The sequence below is a fragment of the Antedon mediterranea genome, chromosome 2 (genome assembly GCF_964355755.1).
Source record: "Antedon mediterranea chromosome 2, ecAntMedi1.1, whole genome shotgun sequence".
NCBI classification, from domain to species: domain Eukaryota; kingdom Metazoa; phylum Echinodermata; class Crinoidea; order Comatulida; family Antedonidae; genus Antedon; species Antedon mediterranea.
The window spans coordinates 20652202-20672752 of NC_092671.1; the positions used below are offsets into that span (position 1 = coordinate 20652202).

The following is a 20551-nucleotide window of genomic DNA, read 5'->3' on the forward strand; positions in this document are numbered from 1 at the left end:
TAACAAATTTGTTTTGTTTGCATTTAGAATACATAGCTTTTCATCTAGACAAAGACTACAACGCCCATAAGCGGCGTTCTTAGTGGAGGAATATTTAATTACTTTCCATTTAATTGTAAACATTACGTCATTACTTTTCAAAGACCATACGTACTTTGAGAGCTCGGATTCTTTACTGTACGTTTCTTTTTTGAAAGATTTCTTGTGATTGTTAAACCTAGTTTTAAACTGCCCACCCGTCTAGTCATACCAATATATGTCTTAGTTTCGTTATTGGTTATGACGTCGGCGGAGTAGACAATTTCAGATGCGAGGCATGAACCATTTAGGGGGCATTCGGGTTTGTTGCGGCAATTGCACGCACTTTCTCGTTCTGTATGGGGGTTCAGTACATTATGCTTGTTAATTACATTTTTTACACATGGCATACAACTATAGCTTACTTTAACATTGTTCTTATTAAATATTTTATGTAATACGTGTCCATTGGGAAAATGTTTTTTAATTAATCGTAAAAAGGTTCGTGCGACATTTGTCTTAATGTTCGTACTGAATGGTGGGTTGGACCATATTATGTTTCTCCCTCTAGTCCAGTCCCTAAGGGGAAATGATGTTACCATAGTGGATACAAAGTGTGCCCTTTGGCATGTTGATAGAACATGATATGGAGATACCAAAACAAAGTTACTGGAAATCTGATTTGACCTCTGTGACCTCTGACCTCAATTTTTATATTTCTATCTTAAACAGCCATATCTCCGCAACGGGTTTGACAATTGAAATGATATTGGTGTCAAAAATAGATCAGAGGGTACATATTTATATTCGCTCTAATATAACTTTTTCCAAAAAAACGACCGGAAATGTAATTTCTCAATGTTTTGACCTTTGACCTCGGCTTACTATATCTCAATAACTACTGATCAAAATTTCTTGAAATTTGTTTCAAATTGTTAAGAGCATACATATTTATATATGCTCTAATTAAACATGTTCTTCCAAATCCACAGGAAATGTCATTTACTGACCTTTGACCTTTAATTTTTAAATATGTCTGTATCTCTGTAACCAAATGTCATAAAAAGTTCAACTTGGTGTCAAAATGTTCAAAATGTAAACATTTATATTAGCTCTAATAGAAGATGTTATCATATTTTTACTGGAAATGCCAGTTTGAGGTATGACCAGGATATACTGTTAAGCGTGCATGTGTCATACTTATAATAATATACCTAAAATATAGATTTAATGGACCAGAACTACATTCAATATCCTATTTAGCCTTTTACAATTTTCTTAAAACTTAATGTTTAATTTAATTTCAATATATAATTCCATCGCATGGTAGGCCTACACCGTAAGAGCAACACTTAATATCAACAAAAAATTAGATAAACTTAAAAGTTAAATAACATTTTAAAAAAAGAAAGAAAATCAGGATCTTAAAGAAAGAAAAAAAGAATTAACCAATGCGATTTGATACTCATAAAATATATGACCTAATTATCAATTAATTGCTTGAAGTATGCTGAAAAAATAAAATGTTTGAAACAGTGAGGAAAAAGCGAAGAAAAGAAAAACAATATGTTTAAAATATTAGAAATCTGAAAAGGATCAAAGACAAATTAATTACAAAGCTGATTTCTTTTCAAGAACATACTGTAGTGGAATATAAAAGGAAAACAAACCAGTGAGCAGTCAAAATTACCATCTTGGCTTGATGAGGCAATAACACATCCAGCTCATAACACTATACAACAAAATCTTTGAAACCACCAGAAGAAATTAAGAGAAGCAATGATAATTATACTTCAATACACAAAAACATGACAAAACTGACATCAACCATTACCGACCAAACGAACATTATCACATGTACACAAATAATTTACAAAAGTAATCAAAAAACAAAATCAGAGACCGACTAGAAGTAAATAAACCAATATATAAGGCTTTATACAGTAGGACCATCTTATACAGTTTGTCAATCAACTAAAATAAAAAGGAAATGAATATCACCAAATCTTTGATTTAGAGATTATCAGAAAGCATTTGGCTCAATAAAACAGGCATTACCATATTAGAGGGAAATATTATACCTCAACAAATATTGATTACGATCGTTCAAAGAGAAGTTAAGAAAGATTAGTAAGACAAGGCAACACTTAAGATCTTCACTGCATTGGAAGAGGTGTTTAATGAAAGAGCTAATCTAAAAAATAGAGTAAATATCACTTTAAAGACAAAATAAACAGTTAATTTAACCAAAATCACATTGTCTTCCAGCCTATTTTTTGCTTTGAATTACAGTTTTTTTTGGGTATGCACTATATCATTTTTTTTCAATCCAATTTTTGGTGAAACTATTATGTGTGACATTAAAATTGCATATTCAACAAAAATATTTGTCAAAATTACTTTTGTCAGGGGGAAAATAAGTATATCTTTAATAGCATGTGATATTATTAGCAAATATTTCAAATGTAGTTTTAAAACTTTCCCATTACAAACAATTGCCATAATTCTGATAACATTACAATACACCCATCCTCTGGAACTTATTTTCAAATGTAGCTAAAAACTTTCCAGTACAATTCCGGCCATTTTGATGTGTATAGATGCATGCAGTAGCATTGGAAAAGCGAGAGAGGGGGAGGTGGTTGGGGTGATGGAGAGACACATATTTTTTCACATGTTTGTCTACACTATAAACTAGTTTAACAAAAAAGGTGTGATGTGCCCAAATATGGTAGTGATATGTCATTCATCGTGTCCATATATATGGGCACATCACATTTTTTTGTCGCATAAAAATGTTATAGTGTAGACAGAGTTTAACATTTGTGTAACATGTAACAAAAATATGTGTCTCTCCATCCACCCCAACCCCCTCCCCTCTCTCGATCTCTTTTTATAGATTATTAATTGCTAAATATATGCAAAACGATGGGTCATAGCTCAAAATGACATTTCCAATTGAATTCTGACAAAATATTTTGTTAGAGCAAATATAAATGTGTATATTCTAAACAATTTGACACCAAACTGAACTTTTTAGGACAAATAGTTACCGAGATATTGACATATTCAAACATTAGAGGTCAAGGGTCAAAAAAGCTTAATTTATGGTAATTTTTTGAAAAAAGTTTCTATTAGACTAAATATTAGATTTATTTTCTTAACATTTTGAGCCCATTCTCAAATCTCTGAGATTGCGTGTTATTGAGATATTAGGCAATCAAGGTCAAAGGTCAAACTGAAAAATAAAGCCTTTGCGGCCATTTTTGTAAAATTTTTTTCATTATAGCGAATATAAATATATATCTTCCAAGCATTTTGAAAAAAAAAAAAAAATGTAAAATGTCCATGCGTTGTCAAGATATGGCGATTTTTAGTTATATAATATAAAAATATAAAAATTGAGGTCAGAGGTCACAGAGGTAAAATCAGATTTCCAGTAACTTTGTTTTGGCATCTCCACACTATACTCTACCAAACTGCTATACTGAAAAATTTGTATCCAGTCTGGTAACATCCCACCCCTTTTTCTCCCCTTAGGGACTGGACTATCTGTTTCTTCTTATACCCGATGCAGAGTGTGGTGGGTGTAGAATAAGTTATCTTTGTGTCCGCTTGTTCGAAGTGCTTCGCTGTATAGTTGCTTGGTGTTTACGAATGTTTCTTCGTCGCTTGATAATTGACTTATACGCTTATTAACTCCTGCCGGGATCTGCTTTAATATCACAGGAGGGTGGTTAGAGGCTATGTTTATGTAAATGGGTTGGTTGCCTGGTTTCTATATGGTTAGTATTTCCCAATCTGCAAATTAAACGTTACGTTCAAGTAGTTTACGGATTGCTTACTCGATTCCGTAGTTATCTTTAATCCGAAATTACTGAATATTTTATATAACTCTGCTTTTATCTCAATAAATAAAAATATATATATATATGTATGCATTATGTCAAATATGCATTTCAAGCACAAAGTTCTGAGTTTGAATCCAAATTGTAGTGTCATTTTAGTATTTTGTAGTTGATACTCAAATTAAAGTTTTTCTGGAACATCCTGGATCTGCTCATGACTTTTCCTCAACTGAGTGTTCAAATTATACCCATCCCTTTTTCTCAGGTCTGCTAAACAGCTTCCAATTCATAATTATTGTTTAGACTCAAAATATTTCCAGTATTTTACTGACAACGCACTTTGGATGCACTTTTAATTTCTACTGAAAACAACTTTATTTTTTATTATAACATCAGTGAAACAGATAAAACATTAGCATACCATGTAGTAAATTGACATAAATATAAAATTATTTAAGTTAACTGAACAATACTGGACACTGCATCAATGTCAAAAGCATTAATATTCAATACATTATCATTATTTAGATTTAATATTTATTTTTCAAGAAATGTCTCATTTCAAATAAACCGGTAAGCCATAAGTAACTGGAGCATACCCAATGAGAGCAGTCAGTTTACATGCATTCCTAGCATCAAGTATGTAGTCCGTAATATATGAACTGTCTTTGCTTTTCTCCAGCCAAGATTTAAGTAGAGTCTTTGTGAATCTATCAATATCACGATCAGTTACATCCCATAAATTTCCAACAACACAAGGACTGAAAAATAAAAAATAAATAAGTTTCCAGGTTTTGAGAGAAAACAAATTACTTATAATCCATTATGAAAAAGGATACTAGAAAAATTAGATTACATTACTTACCAACCAGCTACTAAGTAGTTAAGGGCCATACCAGTTGCTTCCAAAGAACCACTGTACTTGAGTCTACCACTACTGCAACCCATTAGCATTGTGAGGGCTCTGCATCTAATCTTTTGAATATCATCACCATTTAAGTACTGGCTACCAGAACCATGACCACAATATCTTACATGAAACAAATATATACACAATTAAATAATTATATTTGACAATTTGGTAATTAACTCCTTCAAAATTAACTCTATAAGGCTTATACAGTACTTTCTAATATTATATATATAACACTGCCCGAAAGCTCTGCTAACTTTTCTGGCTGTTTTACTTTATCGTTTTGATTTAGCTTTTCGCTTTTTTTTTGTCTACCTTCATTGAGATCCAGCCACAGCATTGTCATTTTTTCAGTAATTTGCCTTTGGATTTATATATATTATAATATTGGAAAAATAAATACTGTGTAAGAAGCACATTTATTCATAAAAAATGAGTTTACTTATTTGACCTTATTGAGCCGTGAATAGTGAAAAAGTCGCGTTTGTGCAAACAACCACATTTGGAATTGTGCAAACATTTTGCTTTGAAGGGTGTCTAGAACTAAGATCCAAGATATCTTAGGGTATGTTCAGACTCACGGTGTTAGGTTTGTTATCTAACGCAAGGCGTACGGGAATCCATGGTATTAAAAGTTAAGGTGTTCAGACACAACGATCAACATTCCAATGCCTTCCTTGCATTTAAAACACTGATCATTAGGTCTAAACAGATAGAACTATGTATACATTCACGAAAAATGCATTATTTACAGTTTACATTGTAAAGTTTTTTTTTTAATAATGTTTTTATTTATATAATGTTACCTTCAAAATATACTGATTTGTTCTTACTACTGTACTTACTACTTGCAGCATTGCATTCTAATTCAAAATATTTCAAACATAATTAGCACACGGCAAAATATCTGATTAATACAGTATTGTATTTAATTTATAAAATATCATATCACTGACGCAAACTGTACTTTAAAATTGAAAACCTGATAGTTTGACGTTCAGCTATCTCGCTATATCAAGGGTAATATATTTTAATGACTTTTTTAATGGTTAGAGTTATTCTATTCTATTATCACTAAAGGGGGTTTATTTCTATGATGAGATTTTCAGTAAACAATTATAGATTTTCTGGTGGTACATACAGGCCATTCTTGTCTACACATAATATACATACACACAATTACAGTTAAAGAAATGGCAAATATTTCATTCAGTTGATTTTACAACCAGACCATTTAGTATTATTTATTAAATATTTTCAGTGATTTATTTATTTTAATAATTTGCTTGCTTCTTGTACTTATCTAGCATATTACATCCATGTATTAAACAAATAAATTTAAAATATTTTGCTTAAATATAAACATTTGTAAAAAGGGGTATTACTATCCACCATTTCTTTCTTACAAATGCATTTAAAATTAAGGTCAAATATTATTTCTTATTTATTTATTTATTCTTTTTTTTTTTATTACTAGGGCAGATTAATTTCAAATTACTTTGTATTAATTTATTTGTGATAAAAACATTGCAAGTTTGAAAAAAAAACAAACATATATACCTTACATTTATTTGTTCATTACATAATGTAATATGCTAAATATGTACAAGAAGAAAGCTAATTATTAAAACAATCACTGAAAATATTTAATATTAAATAACACTAAATGGTCTAAAATCAACTAGAAATAGTTATAAGAGCTTGCCATTTCTTTATATACTGTAATTGTGTGTAGGTATATTATGTGCACCATCAGAAATATGTACTGTATACTGGAAATCTCATCCACATCTTAAAAATAAACCCCCTTTAGTGGCAATAGAATAATCTAATTCTAACCATTAAAAAGTCACTAAACATACATTACCCTTGATATAATGGTACTACCCACCATTAAAAAAATTTTTTCCTAGATCTAGAAAACTAAGATATCTTTCTTAGTTTTCCAGATCTTCCCAGCAAACACAAAACTTCTTGCAAAAAAAAAAAAAAAAAACACTTTACAAAACATGTGTCTCCAATAAAGTAAAACCATCACGTTAATATTATGTATAAAACTCTTTTTTTTTGGCGAAATGTATCAAAATGGCACAGCTAAACTTAAATCGCTATTTCATGGTAAGGAAAAACCGGTAAGGAAAAACCGGTAACGAACATAATTATTGTAACTATATTAACACCAATTCTCATGATAATATGAAACATATAAAAAACGATTTTTAAATGTTACAATGCCCATGTGACGATCAAGTTTTGATGACGTCAACAATCATCCGAGAGGCTTTTTAATGAATCTAGTATTTTTGTTATTTATAGATGACTATTTTTGTTAAAATTTATTTTTCTTTTAGTTTTGTTTAGTTGAGGTCATCTGGTCGCTCTTAATAAAAGGAAAACGCCTATATTTCGAGTATAAAAAGTAAGTTTAGACTACATCATTATCACGGTATTCTGAAAATGCCTGGATAGTACAAATTAAACCTGTTATTGGTTGAATAATGTTATTGGTTGAATAATATTATTGGTTGAATAATATTATTGGTTATTCCAATTACGGTACAGTGGAACAAAATCATGACCTGAGCCACAAATCAATAGAATAGACCCTCGAGACAAATGATGTACATTCATTAAATTTTGCGATTACGTTTGTTCCGAACATGATCTGGATGATGATTTAATTTTCCCATTACTCTGTTAATTACTCGTTCATATTTTTTTAGAAACCTTTTCAAGTTCATGTAGGAGATGTAGGTGACAACATTACACTGTACGTCTTCTAAAACATAAAGGGAAATGACAATGGAACTAAAACAGTTTGCTTTTGTTAAAACAATGATTTTTTAAGCTTTAATTGTTTTAGACGAAACATTGATATCATTATCTTAGAAACATGAGATTTGTCGATATGTTCCAGTGTTTAAACGTTTAAACCATAGTCAGTTAAGTTCCACGTGTGCACTTGCAATAGTGATTTGATTGGCAGCACCGGGGTGATCGATGTAGTGTAAATGGGCGCAACTCGAGTTCATCTCGCAGTTTTTTTGGCTAGTGTAAATGGAAATTGCCTCCGAGTTCAACTCGTGTTCCTCTCTCAGTCGATAGTGTAAAAAGGGTATAAGAGAGGCAAAGAACGTCCACAGATTGTGCAGAATTGTAATATTTTGATTATCAATGTATTCATTAAATTGGTGATTAATTACATTATACACTTATACCCTTTCACACCAAAAGCAAAACTCCGGAGACACCCCGGAGTTGACGTCCCGCTGTTTGGTGTGAAAGGTAAAATCAAGCAACTCCGGAGTTTAAAACTGCGGGGTTGAACAGCTGAACATCCTCCGGAGAGCGAACTGCGGGGACACCCCGGTGTTTTGGTGTGAAAGGTACCAACATCAAACTCCGGAGTGTTTCGGGTCAAAAGGTCATCCTCACACGATCACTCATTGCTTTAGTTTTATTTCAAAATACTTTAAATATTTGTACAAAATATATAGCGGGTTTAAAAAATAATTAGTAGTATCAATAAAACATTATATTACTTCTGAGACTTTTGAAAGTAATTATTAAATTAAAAATATTGTTAATTAAAATTATTCTAATGATCGTCGCTATGTAAACAAACAAAATAGAGGGCGACATTTACAATTTTATTTTATAAACCCCGGTGTTGCTAGAGGTTGGTGTGAAAGGGGTATCTCCGGAGTTTCTCGACGTTTCGAATGGTCATAAACCCCGGGGTGTCTCCGGAGACACTCCGGAGTTTTGGTGTGAAAGGGGTATTATGCATTTGAAGTCATGTACAGCGACAAGGTATAAAGTTAAAACGTTAACTTATGAAAGGTTATAACACAAATTGTTAAAACTAGAGGGTGAGCTCGCTCCCCCTCTAGGAAGTGTAGGAATGATAATGACTCTGGTAAAGAGGATGTTCTCCTTGTACGTTTTCTGTCGGTTACCATTATTGAAAATGCTTGACATTCGTAAAACTAAACCTACTCCGTTTCACAGTGTCTTAGATAATTAATAACATTTTAAAGTAGTGCTTATTGTTTGGTAGGGTTCCTTTGAGGGAGGTGCTTATTCGAGGGATATGCTTAATTTTTTAGTTTTAATATGGTAACATTTATAGTCAAATAAAATCCTCTAATAGATATGAATTGGTAAAAAAGAATAACAAAAGCTACTATAATATAATTTATTTATTTATTTATTTAGGTTTAAAAACACATACAAAACAGCAGCCATTGGCTGATAACGTAATACAATACATTGTGTGTATAAATGTGGATGGGCATTTATTAGATAGTTGGGTTAGGGGGTGGGGGGGGAGGGTCAATTATTATTCGAAGTGATGTTTTATTTGGGAGGAAATATCATCCTAATAATTAATACATTATTTAATTTAAACATCTTTTGAAACTAACTTCCGCGACAAAGTGGGCCGTTTCAGCCCAAGAAGGAAAACATTTTAGACGGCTTGCAACATGGGCAGACATCCCGGTCCTAACAGGACACAGATAGCCTACTACAGTTATTCCTGCCAGCTTACTCAATAAAACTCGGCTATCGGGATTTCGATTTTAAACAAAATGTCTTATCATCAGATCTCCCATATGTAATTTATAATACTATTCCCCATAATATATTTTGATGCTTTATGGCGTATATTTAATTGGATCTTTATTATTTTGCAGTATAATTTTTATTTTTTAACTACTGTACCTTCACACGCACCGAAAAAAAAAAAAATAAATAAAATGGCTATAGCCACTAACGGCCAACTTAGTTGAAACCAGGTAGTTGCAAGGTGAACCAGTGAACTCGGAAATTACTTTGACCGCGTACAATTGAAATTGAGTTGAAAATCTACTGAGTGAGTAGTGGTTAAAACAGTGGAATCGTAATTACGTAGTCATAACATCGGCAGGGGTTTGAGGCGCACTAACTCCATGGTTCTGGTGGTAGAACAAGTCTTCTTGGATAAGGACTATAAACCGTAGGTCCAGTGTACACATATAGCTCATGTGCACTTTAAAGAACCTAGTACATCTTTCGAGACGAGTAGGGGGTTACCCTGGTGTATTATCACAGCCACTGATCATAACTGGGCCCTCTGGTAGACCAGTCTTTGACTGAAGAGGTCGGCCAGTATAAAAAACAATTCAATTCAATCAGAATTTTTTTTTAAAACTCTTTATAATATCTTCCTAAGATAGAAATATGGAACAATATCATAATAGTGAAAACTAATGTTATCAAATTTTACATTTCGGTTATATTTACGTGTAAAAACCCATTGCAATAAAACGCTTATATAACATATTCAAACTCCACAAATTAACATTTTTAATACAAAAAATAGCGTTATTAAAACAAAAACAATACTTCAAAAAAAAACCTGTTACTTTAACATTATTTAAATATCATTATTTCAGTATATTGTGTTTTAAACGTTACATAAAACGTTTGCAAAACTCCACAAATTCATTTAAACCAAAAAAATATGTTAAAAATATAGTATTTTAACATTATTTTATCTATAAATATTACGTTACAAATACGTTCAAAACATTTTTATTTTAGCTGGTTTAGTTTTCTAGACACCCAATCATTAGATCTAGAAAACTAAGATATCTTAGGTGTTAGTTTTCTAGACACTCAAATGTGCAAATCATTTTTAAATCAATTTAATTAACAACAGTAATATAGATGAAGTAGGCATGGTATAGGGATGAATATTGGTATAATCCTTAGGAAAATGGATGTTATGCCCGATTTAAAATAGCATTTTTGAAGTCACTAAAAGTAATTTTTGTATTACAGAGATAGGAATTTTGGAGTAAATCATTGATTGACGGGAATGCATGGTAGTAATTACTTATCTCGTTGATATTTTTATTCTTGGATAAGTAAGTTAGCTTAATCGAATAAAGTTAATTCATATTATCAACCATATTTTTTTTAAACGGATTTTAATTTCGTTTTTCAAGGCCACCTTTCACGAAATTCATAGCCACATGCCTGTCTTGCTGGATAGACAGAGTTATTTTGCGCATGCGTAAGAATCGCACAAGTCAATGACCGTCGCCCCTCTCTCTCCCGCGCCTCTCAAGAGTAATTTTTATTATCATATTATTGACACATTAGTTTTATTTTGTTGTAATTAACTATTGGTGAAAATGAAAAGCAAAATTGATGGAAATTCGTCAACATTAAACATCGGAAGGTCAGCATGTTGTCAACACGGGTGTTAACATTGTTTTAAAGAAACGGTTGGACGAATAAATAGTGTTTGAAAATGGCATGGCCTAGCTAGGCATAGGCCTTTTTAGTAGTGACTGCGGCTAGCTAGCTGAATACGATATGTAGCCGCCGGGCCAGAGCGTATGCATGCTCCTCGATGAAATTTATTGTTGAGGGTGTTAATGTGTTACTGTATTATGTATATACACATAGGCAACACCGTATATAATAATATATATAAATAAATGATAAAGACGCTAGTAAATTATCAACTGAACATTTTATTGCACTACAGGCTGTTTCATGAGTATGAACTCAATCTTCAGGTGCTTGGCTCTGAAACACATCTCTATTTCCTGGACAGTCTATTGTTAACCAAATTCCTATTATCTAAATTACTGATACCTTAATAGGTTAATATGGTTAAGTGAGCTGGTTTCAGGCTTGCATATGATATAATACTTCTCTTGTAAGCATAGATTACACCGTTTGTTAACATTGGAATATGGTTTACACTTCTTTATTATTCACCATATAATGTTATACTTTATGTTATCATCTTTTAGCTTCCAGATATACTGGCTAAGTGTTGTGCTGTTTCTGTATTTAACATTACGGAATGAACTATTATGTGCGTTATATCTACATTTAAATGTGTATAGAGATGTGTTGTACTTGCTAATTAGCATACTATTGTTCACAAACAGTTTGCCTTACAACTTCATTATAGCTTTTTGTATTCACTTGTGACTATCATTCAGAGCCAAGCACCTGAAGATTGAGTTCATACTCATGAAACAGCCTGTAGTGCAATAAAATGTTCAGTTGGTAATTTACTAGCGTCTTTATCATTTATTTATATTTGGCTCTACATTTTGTATCGAGCACTTTCGCTTTCATGATCTGCGTTAAATTTACCACGATTTATAATTATATATATAAATAAAGGGCTAGTGTTGCCCGAAAGCTCTGCTAACTTTTCTGGCTGTTTTACGTTTTGATTTAGCTTTTCGCTTTTTTTTTGTATATCCATTGAGATCCAGCCACTGATACCCACAGCATTGTCATTTTTTTCAGTAATTTGACTTTAGATTTATAAATAAATATTAGGATTCCCGAGACAGTGAATAGAGGTGGATTTCCTCCAATAAAGAGTCTAACAGGCCAGGCCTAGTTAGGCACACTTGAGTTTGTATCAAGGTGTTTTTCACCTTCTAAAAATGGTATTGATAATTTATGCAATATTATTAATACAGTATAAATAAACAATTAGTTTTTATTCTTACCTACCTACAGGTCTATAATTACAGTTCTACTATATGATAATTGATTGACGGGATAATGCATTTATATCATAATATTAAGGTAACAAACTTTTTAAATTTATTACAGTATAATAAAGTATCTGTTGATAAAGCCTACATAATACATTAAACTAAATTATTATTTTGTTTTGAAGGCAGATAATATAGAAGGTATACATTTGTCTTCCTGCCCTTAATTATACTATACTTATTCATTTTCCTTTTCCATAGACTTATACTTATGAAGAATAGTAAATTATGCATAATAGAATGCTTTAGTCATACTGTAACTATCGTACGGTACTACTACAAGACATGCATACTGATGCTGTTAATAAAAATTTAAGAATCTAGTACACTAGTAGCAGTGCATCATATAGTGTTTGTTTTTAACCATCCAAATAGTGGGTCTGGGTATGATACTGTACTTCATTTTTTATATACTATTTTATTTAGCCAAATCTATGTACAATTGACATTAAAAAATAATCCATCACCTGAATATGATGCAGCTGGCTGGTGTTGATGGAATTAAAATGTATCACTCAGGCTTCAAAAGTAATTTATGTCACGGTTTTGTTATTTAAAAAATATTTTATTGCTCAAATAAAAACAAAAGTACAGATAACATTTTCTAAAATAATACATAATAAATAAGAAAAGGGGTACCCCACTGGAAGCTTAAGCTTTAAAATGTGGGTCCAGGCAACATATAAGTAAGGTAAGGTAAGAAACATGTAAAAAAACAATATGATAATGAAAAAAAGGTATTTTACTTGACAAATGCACTTATAATTGACTGAATTAACTGAAAACAAGATATATTATTAATTTAAACAATAATAGTAGAAACAAGGTATTCATGTAATTTGAACTTAAAACCAGATATATTTGAGTTTAACAAAATCCTGCTTGTTTCAAGCTCATTTTGATACATTCGTTCAATCAAATTCATTTCACACACTATTTTTACCATAGAATTTGTTGATGTTTACAATTGTATTACTATTGTAGTACTAATACAGTTTTTCAAAGCCATTTCATGTACTGTTGATTCCACAAATCTGCAAAGATAATACCAATAAATGGATGGAAATGTACTATCATTTTTATTCAATCCTACCTATAGTATTATATTTGTTTTGGTAACAGAAAGAGGTTATTATGTAATTACAGTACTAAACTATTATAAGCCTCTCTGCCCCACTTTAATTATTAGTATGTATATTATTCAATAACAAAAGTCAGAGCCAAAAACATGTTTAAGAATAGCTTACCTATTTTATTTATGTCGCCGTGTCCATGTCCTTCCTTGAGGTATGTCGGTCGAACAGCGGCTACTCTAGAGTAGGCCTTTCATCTAGTGAATTTAGAAGATACTATATCGTCTACTAGACCTAGCCTATTTTGTAGTTTGCGTGAGTGATTTAGTGTGAAATGTACAAATACATCCTTTCTTCTTTTCACGTACAATCTTTGCAGACACAACTTTATCGATATTTTCTACGACAGCAGCAACAGGGAGCTTGCAACGTGTGAGTCTCGTGTATGATGGTTTTTTTAATTTTGTTTACACACAGTAGTTTGCGAACGAGATGAGACGCTGATTGGCCTGTATTGAAATTCATTAACCAATCACATAACGACTGCTGCCGTGTACAACCCCGGGTTCAAATTAAAACTTAAGATATCGTGTCAGTTGGTCGGCCATTTTGCAGACGTTTTTACCGAAATTTAATTTGTTTATTTCTCAAGTTTTACTAGGTATTTGAATCTAATTTTTTGTGTTTTGTTTATTAACATTAAAAAGATTCATACAAAGTAATTTTTTGGAAATTTTAAAATCCTTTTATATCCATTTTAATGAACTCACTTATATTTTTGGAATTTTTTTTCAAATAAGAGGACAACTTTAAGGAACTTCAATTTCAACGGTATGGAAGTTACCATCTCCAGCAAGTAGCGACTGCATTTCAGTCCTGCATCCCTGGACATCATTGTGGTTTTTGTATTTCAACCAGTATTACTACAATTATATACATAAGTGGCTATATATTGAAAACATTATGTTAGAGATGTTTAGAATTCTTAATTTTTAATAAACTGATTTTGGTTGAAGAAAATGATTTGCACATTTGTAGAATTTCTTTTGACCATTTGAAATCAAAACTGATCATTTAATGGCGTGATGTTTGCAAATTATGTTTATAAATCATCTTTATTTTCTCTCAGACCTAGCTTTAGATACATACCCTAGAATAGAACAGAACATGCAAATATCAATGCACTATTAATTTAATCTACTATGTTGTGTTGATCTTACAATGACTGTACAGTATATGAATACTGTCATTATTTCAAATGGAAAAATACAATTTATTACATGAAGATTTATTACAACATAAATAGTTGGGTAAAAATTCAAATAAATAGGAGGCGCATATTTCTGAAGTTTATTTTGCTTGGAGGTGATTTAACTTGATTATTAATTACATCTCTGAAAAACAATATAAATCTATTTGAAAAAATTGTTTTGGGCTCTTAAACATTTCATTCAAATATATTTATGCAAGAACAATATTAAAAAATCTCTATATAAAAACTTACATGAATAAATCATGTTCAGTCAATCCAGAAGAATACTCATCCTTGTTTGGACCACGACCAACTACTCCATTCCAAGATAGATCACTAAGAAAATAAAAACATATTTAAAAAAGAAACATATATGTTCACAACTACCAAAATGATGAACAAACTGGACAAAGTTTTACATTGAAATGAGAAAAAAAACCACAATTTATTTATGCTAATAAATTTCGCGTAATTTTTTGCCGAAACCGCTGAATGGAAGTGCTCACACAATAGGCATATAAATTTACTTTGACGACTCAGCGGCCATGTTTTGCGAGTTGTTACATCATGTATCAACTATGCAACATCCTCCGTTGTGTACCGCAACGGATCTACAAATACCCTACCAAGCCGCAAAATTAAAATGGTGTTTAGTCTTGGCAGCTGGCCAACCGTATCGATTGATCGCGTCGTTTAAGTTTGAATTAATTACACCTATCCTTGGAACATAATGATTTGTAAATCATGGATAGCTCAGCGAGTAAAATGATGTGGCCATTGATGTAAATGCATAGTACATTAAAGTTTGAATCTGGGAAATGTGTAAATAATATGAATCACCACTTCAAGCAAAAAAATCAAAACGAGATCACAATTTAATTACAAAAGTAACAAATCAGCCACACAAAAAAAAAATTGCAAAATATCATAACCATTGAAAAAAAATAAAATGTAAATGAATAAAAATAAAAATACACACAAAAAGAATGAATCCAAATGGTTTGATATACTACAATTAACAATGTGTTTAGGTCGTGTTTAAATCATGGCTAAAACTCACATATAATATGCAACTATATGTCTCACGAACACACCAACAATTTCAGTTTCCAACTCAAAGTTGTTTAAAAAACATACATTATCGTTGATCTTAAAGACAAACCACCAACAATTAAGAAATTCAACAGAACAACAAGAGACTATAAGAATATCAATATCACTGTTCTCCAGTAGAAAATAACATTAAAAACTTTGGAATCTTCTACAAGACATGACTATCTACGATTATGAAATGCAGTATTAGGGAGGTTTCGCAACCTTACGAATACGATAACCATTTTATATTCGTAAAGCGTGTGACGAATATCACCAGTCATATTCGTAACTACAAAACGAGTATAGTTTTTGATATATTTGCACATTTTGAATTTGGATCAGGAATGATTCAGGATTGTAATATAATTATATATTTATTGAAAGTAATTTACTAAAGTAATTTACTAAAATTCCAGGTCAATTTTGATAAATAGCAGTTTTTAAAGTCCTCACTCGCTTTGATGTTACGCTAGGCCTAGGCAGCCAAGCCCCAAGCAACATGTACCTGCGCTTCGCTCAAATTTACCGCAGTCATATTTTTGACGGCGCCCTCAATATTTCGTTGCCATGCGAAACGGATTTTTACTGGCTTATGAAAAACGACTAACGCCCGTATTCTTAAACCGGACTTTTGAAAAAGTCGTAGTTCGAGCTATTACTTCAAATTATTCATAAACGAAGTTTGCAGTTTGACTTAATGAAGGCTATACATTGGCCAATGACAAGAGAGTATTTGAGGAGAAGATGAAATTTTGCGCATTGATATCACTTTCCATTTTCTTACAAAATCAATGAAAAATAATTTTAATCGTTAATTATTAGAACAAGATCAGTATTAATTTAACAGTGAAGTACTTTTGATTAACAAACAAAATCTTCAAAATGGGTATAGGAACCATGGCGGTACGGTAACTTTCATATTTTCTAGGCATCTAGGCAAAGTATGATCGCGACGAACCACGCACTTCATAGCGCGACAAGAAAGCGCTAGGCCCCCTAAACATTTAATCGCGTGGTGAATTTCCGCATCTCCCATTGTCGCTATGGCGTGACGTAATTCAAGTCTGACTTGCCCGAAGAAAATAATATAATTTGTATACGGTTGTAAATAAAGATGATTTTCATTATTATACATACATTACAAACATATACCAATGTATATTTAACACAAATATAAAAATAGATATTTCATTTTTCAATATCTGGTCAAAATAACAACGCAAATGACTGTTATAAACCTCGTTTAAATACCATTTAGCCTGCCCCCTCGAGGACTAAAAAATCGATCAAAATCCGTCTCGATTTAGTCGAGGTTGGCCTGATTTAGTCGGCGATTTAGTTGAAGTTCGGTTTATGAATTAAAATGACATCATTTTTAAAGTTTTAGCTCAAACTACGACTAAAGTGCGGTTTAAGAATACGGGCGTAAATATAATAACAAATTATAAAAACAAAAGAAACAAAGTGTCAAAAATAAAATTCAGAACTATTTTACTATAGTTTTTTTTTTGTTCACTGTGTGAGGTTTGGTATCTTTTTTGCTAGTTTTGTAATTACATTGTGGTCTAGTTTTGATTTTTTGCTTTAAGCGGTACACATATGGTGGATTCGAACTCGAACATACTACTACTACTAATAAGCGGAGGTCCAATAGCTACGTATAATCTAATTTCGCCTACCACCACCACCATGTGCACTTATTTTTGTGCTGATTTCAAGTCCGTAAGCAGCTGTAGTTTTATTATTCAAATACCTTGCATCTTATTTCTATAAATTACCAATTCATATTTTATCATTGAAATGTTTTAAATTGCCGACTGATTGACAGAGTTAAACGTGCATGTCCCGCTCATATATTTCTTGCCCTCCTATTCAAAATGTACTATGCACATTATCACTTTCTGAGGCACACCCTAGATTTAATATTCACACAACACAATTGTTTAGGGAAAGAGCATTTTTTGTGTTTATATCAATTTCGTTCATATTCTGTATTTGGTTTAACTACTGTAGACACACATCGTTTTTAGATTAGTATCATATAAGGATTTATTTGCTAGATAGGTCGGAGTTAAGTCATTTGTTATTCTATACATTAAGACTTTTTCGTTTGTAGGTAAGTTTATATTCAATATTTTTCCATTTGAGTTGCCTCTGTGGCGGAATCATACTTTTTTTTTAGTGATTATTTTTGCTGCCCTATTTTGAGGCACTTGATTTTTATTGCATCTGTCCCACACGATGTTACAGTAGTTAATAATAATATAATACTAATTTAAAAAACCCTGTTTTTGGAAACACTTACTTGCTAAACCATTTTTGAAACATTAACTGTGTGTTATCCAAATCGTTTATTGGATTTAATACATAGTATGTATTATCAACATTAATGCCTTGGTGAAGAATACTAGATGCAAGTTCCATATCTTTTAGATGGCAAGCCAAAAAATCTAAGCTGGGAATACGACACATTACTTGCGATCTTGCTGTTGATATATTCTCCCAAGGTAGTTGTTGAAGATGCTAATTTACAAAAAAAGAGAGATAATATTAACAATAATAATAAATATGTGTATCTATATATTATTATTATAATTATAATTATTATAATTATTATTATTATGAAGCCCATTGTGTTGGGTAATTTATCAGTAGGCGTAATTGGAACCGTAATTCGAGGCTCACTTGCTTCATGGTTCTGGATAAGAACTATAAACCGTAGTGTACACAGCTCATGTGCACTTTAAAGAACCTAGTACATCTTTCGCGACGAGTAGGGGTTACCCTGGTGTACTAGTATATCACTGCCACTTGACTAAAGAGGTCACCCAGTATAAATAAATAATACAAATATCAGATTTTTGCTATTATACTTTATCTAAAATACAGAAAGTGTCTAGATAGAACACAGTATATTACATCCAAACTTATATAGCACTTACTTTATCAAGAACAAGAATTACAGTTTGATTTTTGGTTTCTTTTAAGTCTTTTTCAAGTGTCTTTGTCAGGTTTCTGACTAGCTCTAAAGCAGCAAGCAGTTCGTCAGTTCCTCGTTCTAATCCTGCCACACTAGATAATATAGATGTCAGCTGTTGGAAGCTTAGGCTGGGTGTACATTGTAGTAACATCTGAAAGATTTGTTTTACAGTATCAGAATGAGGTAGACAAGTGCCAGTATTTTTTTAGTTACTAAATTCAGGCAGGCAAATACAACTTAAAACTAAAGCCATTCGCCAATTACAAGTTGTCTCTACGGCTATCAAAAATTGTATTATTCAATTAATAGTGACTGAATTAACATTACTATAGTGTAGATAATGTTTCTGGTAAAACATTAACTGAAGTATAGTTTCCACCTTCTCATATTTATCATATAACATTCATAACAATTTTGTATTTATTTATTCAAAAATATTGTGATTGCAGCACTAGGCTGAATTAAAACAATATTAACATGCATATGAAAATACAAATAAGAAATTTACCTGACATGCATGTAAGCTGATTTTATGCTTCAAACATATTTTCTGTTGAAGTATCTTAGCTGCAACTGATAATTTCAAAGCTGTATCTGTATTATTAGGTTGTCCAATAAATATTCCCTTCCAACAATTCAAAAGTTTATCTTCCATTTCTACCATTAAATTCTACAAAATACAAATGTTCATAATTTAGAAAACAAAAATTCCATTCAAACTTAATAAATGTTTAAAGGGCAACAAAACAAATAATAGACCTGGTAGAAAATAAAGCTGAGCTAAAGTTATACTTCTTCTGTGAAAAAAACAACTAAACAGTTACCTTCATACGTTGGTCAAGGCCTTGTCTGGATATCCACCAAGATTTCTTATCCAATTCTTTTGCACTAGCAACACTTTTAGAAATGATTGCTTGTAACTCTGCAACAATTTCACTAAGCAGTTTACTATCATCATCATTCTACAAATGTCAGATTTGTACTGATAAGTAAATATTTTTTAACATGCAAAGCTACTTTACAACGCAGTTATTATCCTGCTGCTTCCTTGGGCTCGAATCGAACCCTAGCCAGGCTGGGAGGTTGTGGGTTCGACACACTCCCAAGAAAATAATTTTGCAAGAGTATAGTGAACATTTTTAATAACTCTCTGATGCAAAGCTACACAACAGAATAAACATGATTATCATCTGTTTAAATCTAATCGTCTTGGCACAAAATTAATTCGCACAAATTAAAATTAAAAAAAAATATCTTGTTTGTTCAGCCTCCCAGAAAGAAGTAATGTATTCAAAACAAGATTGGCGATGTCAAACAGAAAACTTGTTCCAATTCTTTAGTCTAACCTGCTTCCATAACAATAATTTTATAAGAAAATTAGTACTGCAAATGTACTTACTTTAACTGGAATTTTAAGCACTAACGGATCAAAACCATTGACAAGTCTTGATACTAGCAAACAATCCACATCATTAAGTTTGGATTTGGTGTCATCTACACCAAGACCAACAGCTGCCATTGTAACTACTGTCCATCCTAAAGAAATGTCATAGTTAATGTGTTTATGGATTAGCCATGGCAAAATATAATTATTTTATCTTCCACAACCCTTTTCTAAAAGAAACCACTTCCAGTAGTATACTCCTAACCATGTCAATATGGTTTCCTATCTGCAGGCAACATGACAGTATTAGCCAAACCATCTGGCAACCTAGTACTATTACAGTACAAGGAAGACTCTGAATCAAGTTTTTCTAGAAAACATCAGAAGTTGTTATAGAACTGGGCATTA

General features: G+C 31.6%; 1 protein-coding gene across 1 annotated transcript in view; it reads right to left on the bottom strand.

Moving 5' to 3' along the window:
- Positions 1 to 3960: 3960 nt before the first annotated feature.
- LOC140040714 (separin-like) overlaps positions 3961 to 20551 on the bottom strand; it is a 50782-nt gene continuing 34191 nt past the window's right edge. Inside the window, exons 14-21 of the mRNA XM_072086849.1 lie at positions 20159 to 20295; positions 19584 to 19721; positions 19268 to 19429; positions 18722 to 18910; positions 18085 to 18302; positions 14937 to 15020; positions 4732 to 4896; positions 3961 to 4627 (exon numbers count right to left, since the gene is read on the bottom strand). Coding sequence (XP_071942950.1) covers positions 4423 to 4627; positions 4732 to 4896; positions 14937 to 15020; positions 18085 to 18302; positions 18722 to 18910; positions 19268 to 19429; positions 19584 to 19721; positions 20159 to 20295 — 1298 coding nt within the window. The 3' untranslated portion in view covers positions 3961 to 4422. The remainder of the gene's footprint in view (positions 4628 to 4731; positions 4897 to 14936; positions 15021 to 18084; positions 18303 to 18721; positions 18911 to 19267; positions 19430 to 19583; positions 19722 to 20158; positions 20296 to 20551) is intronic.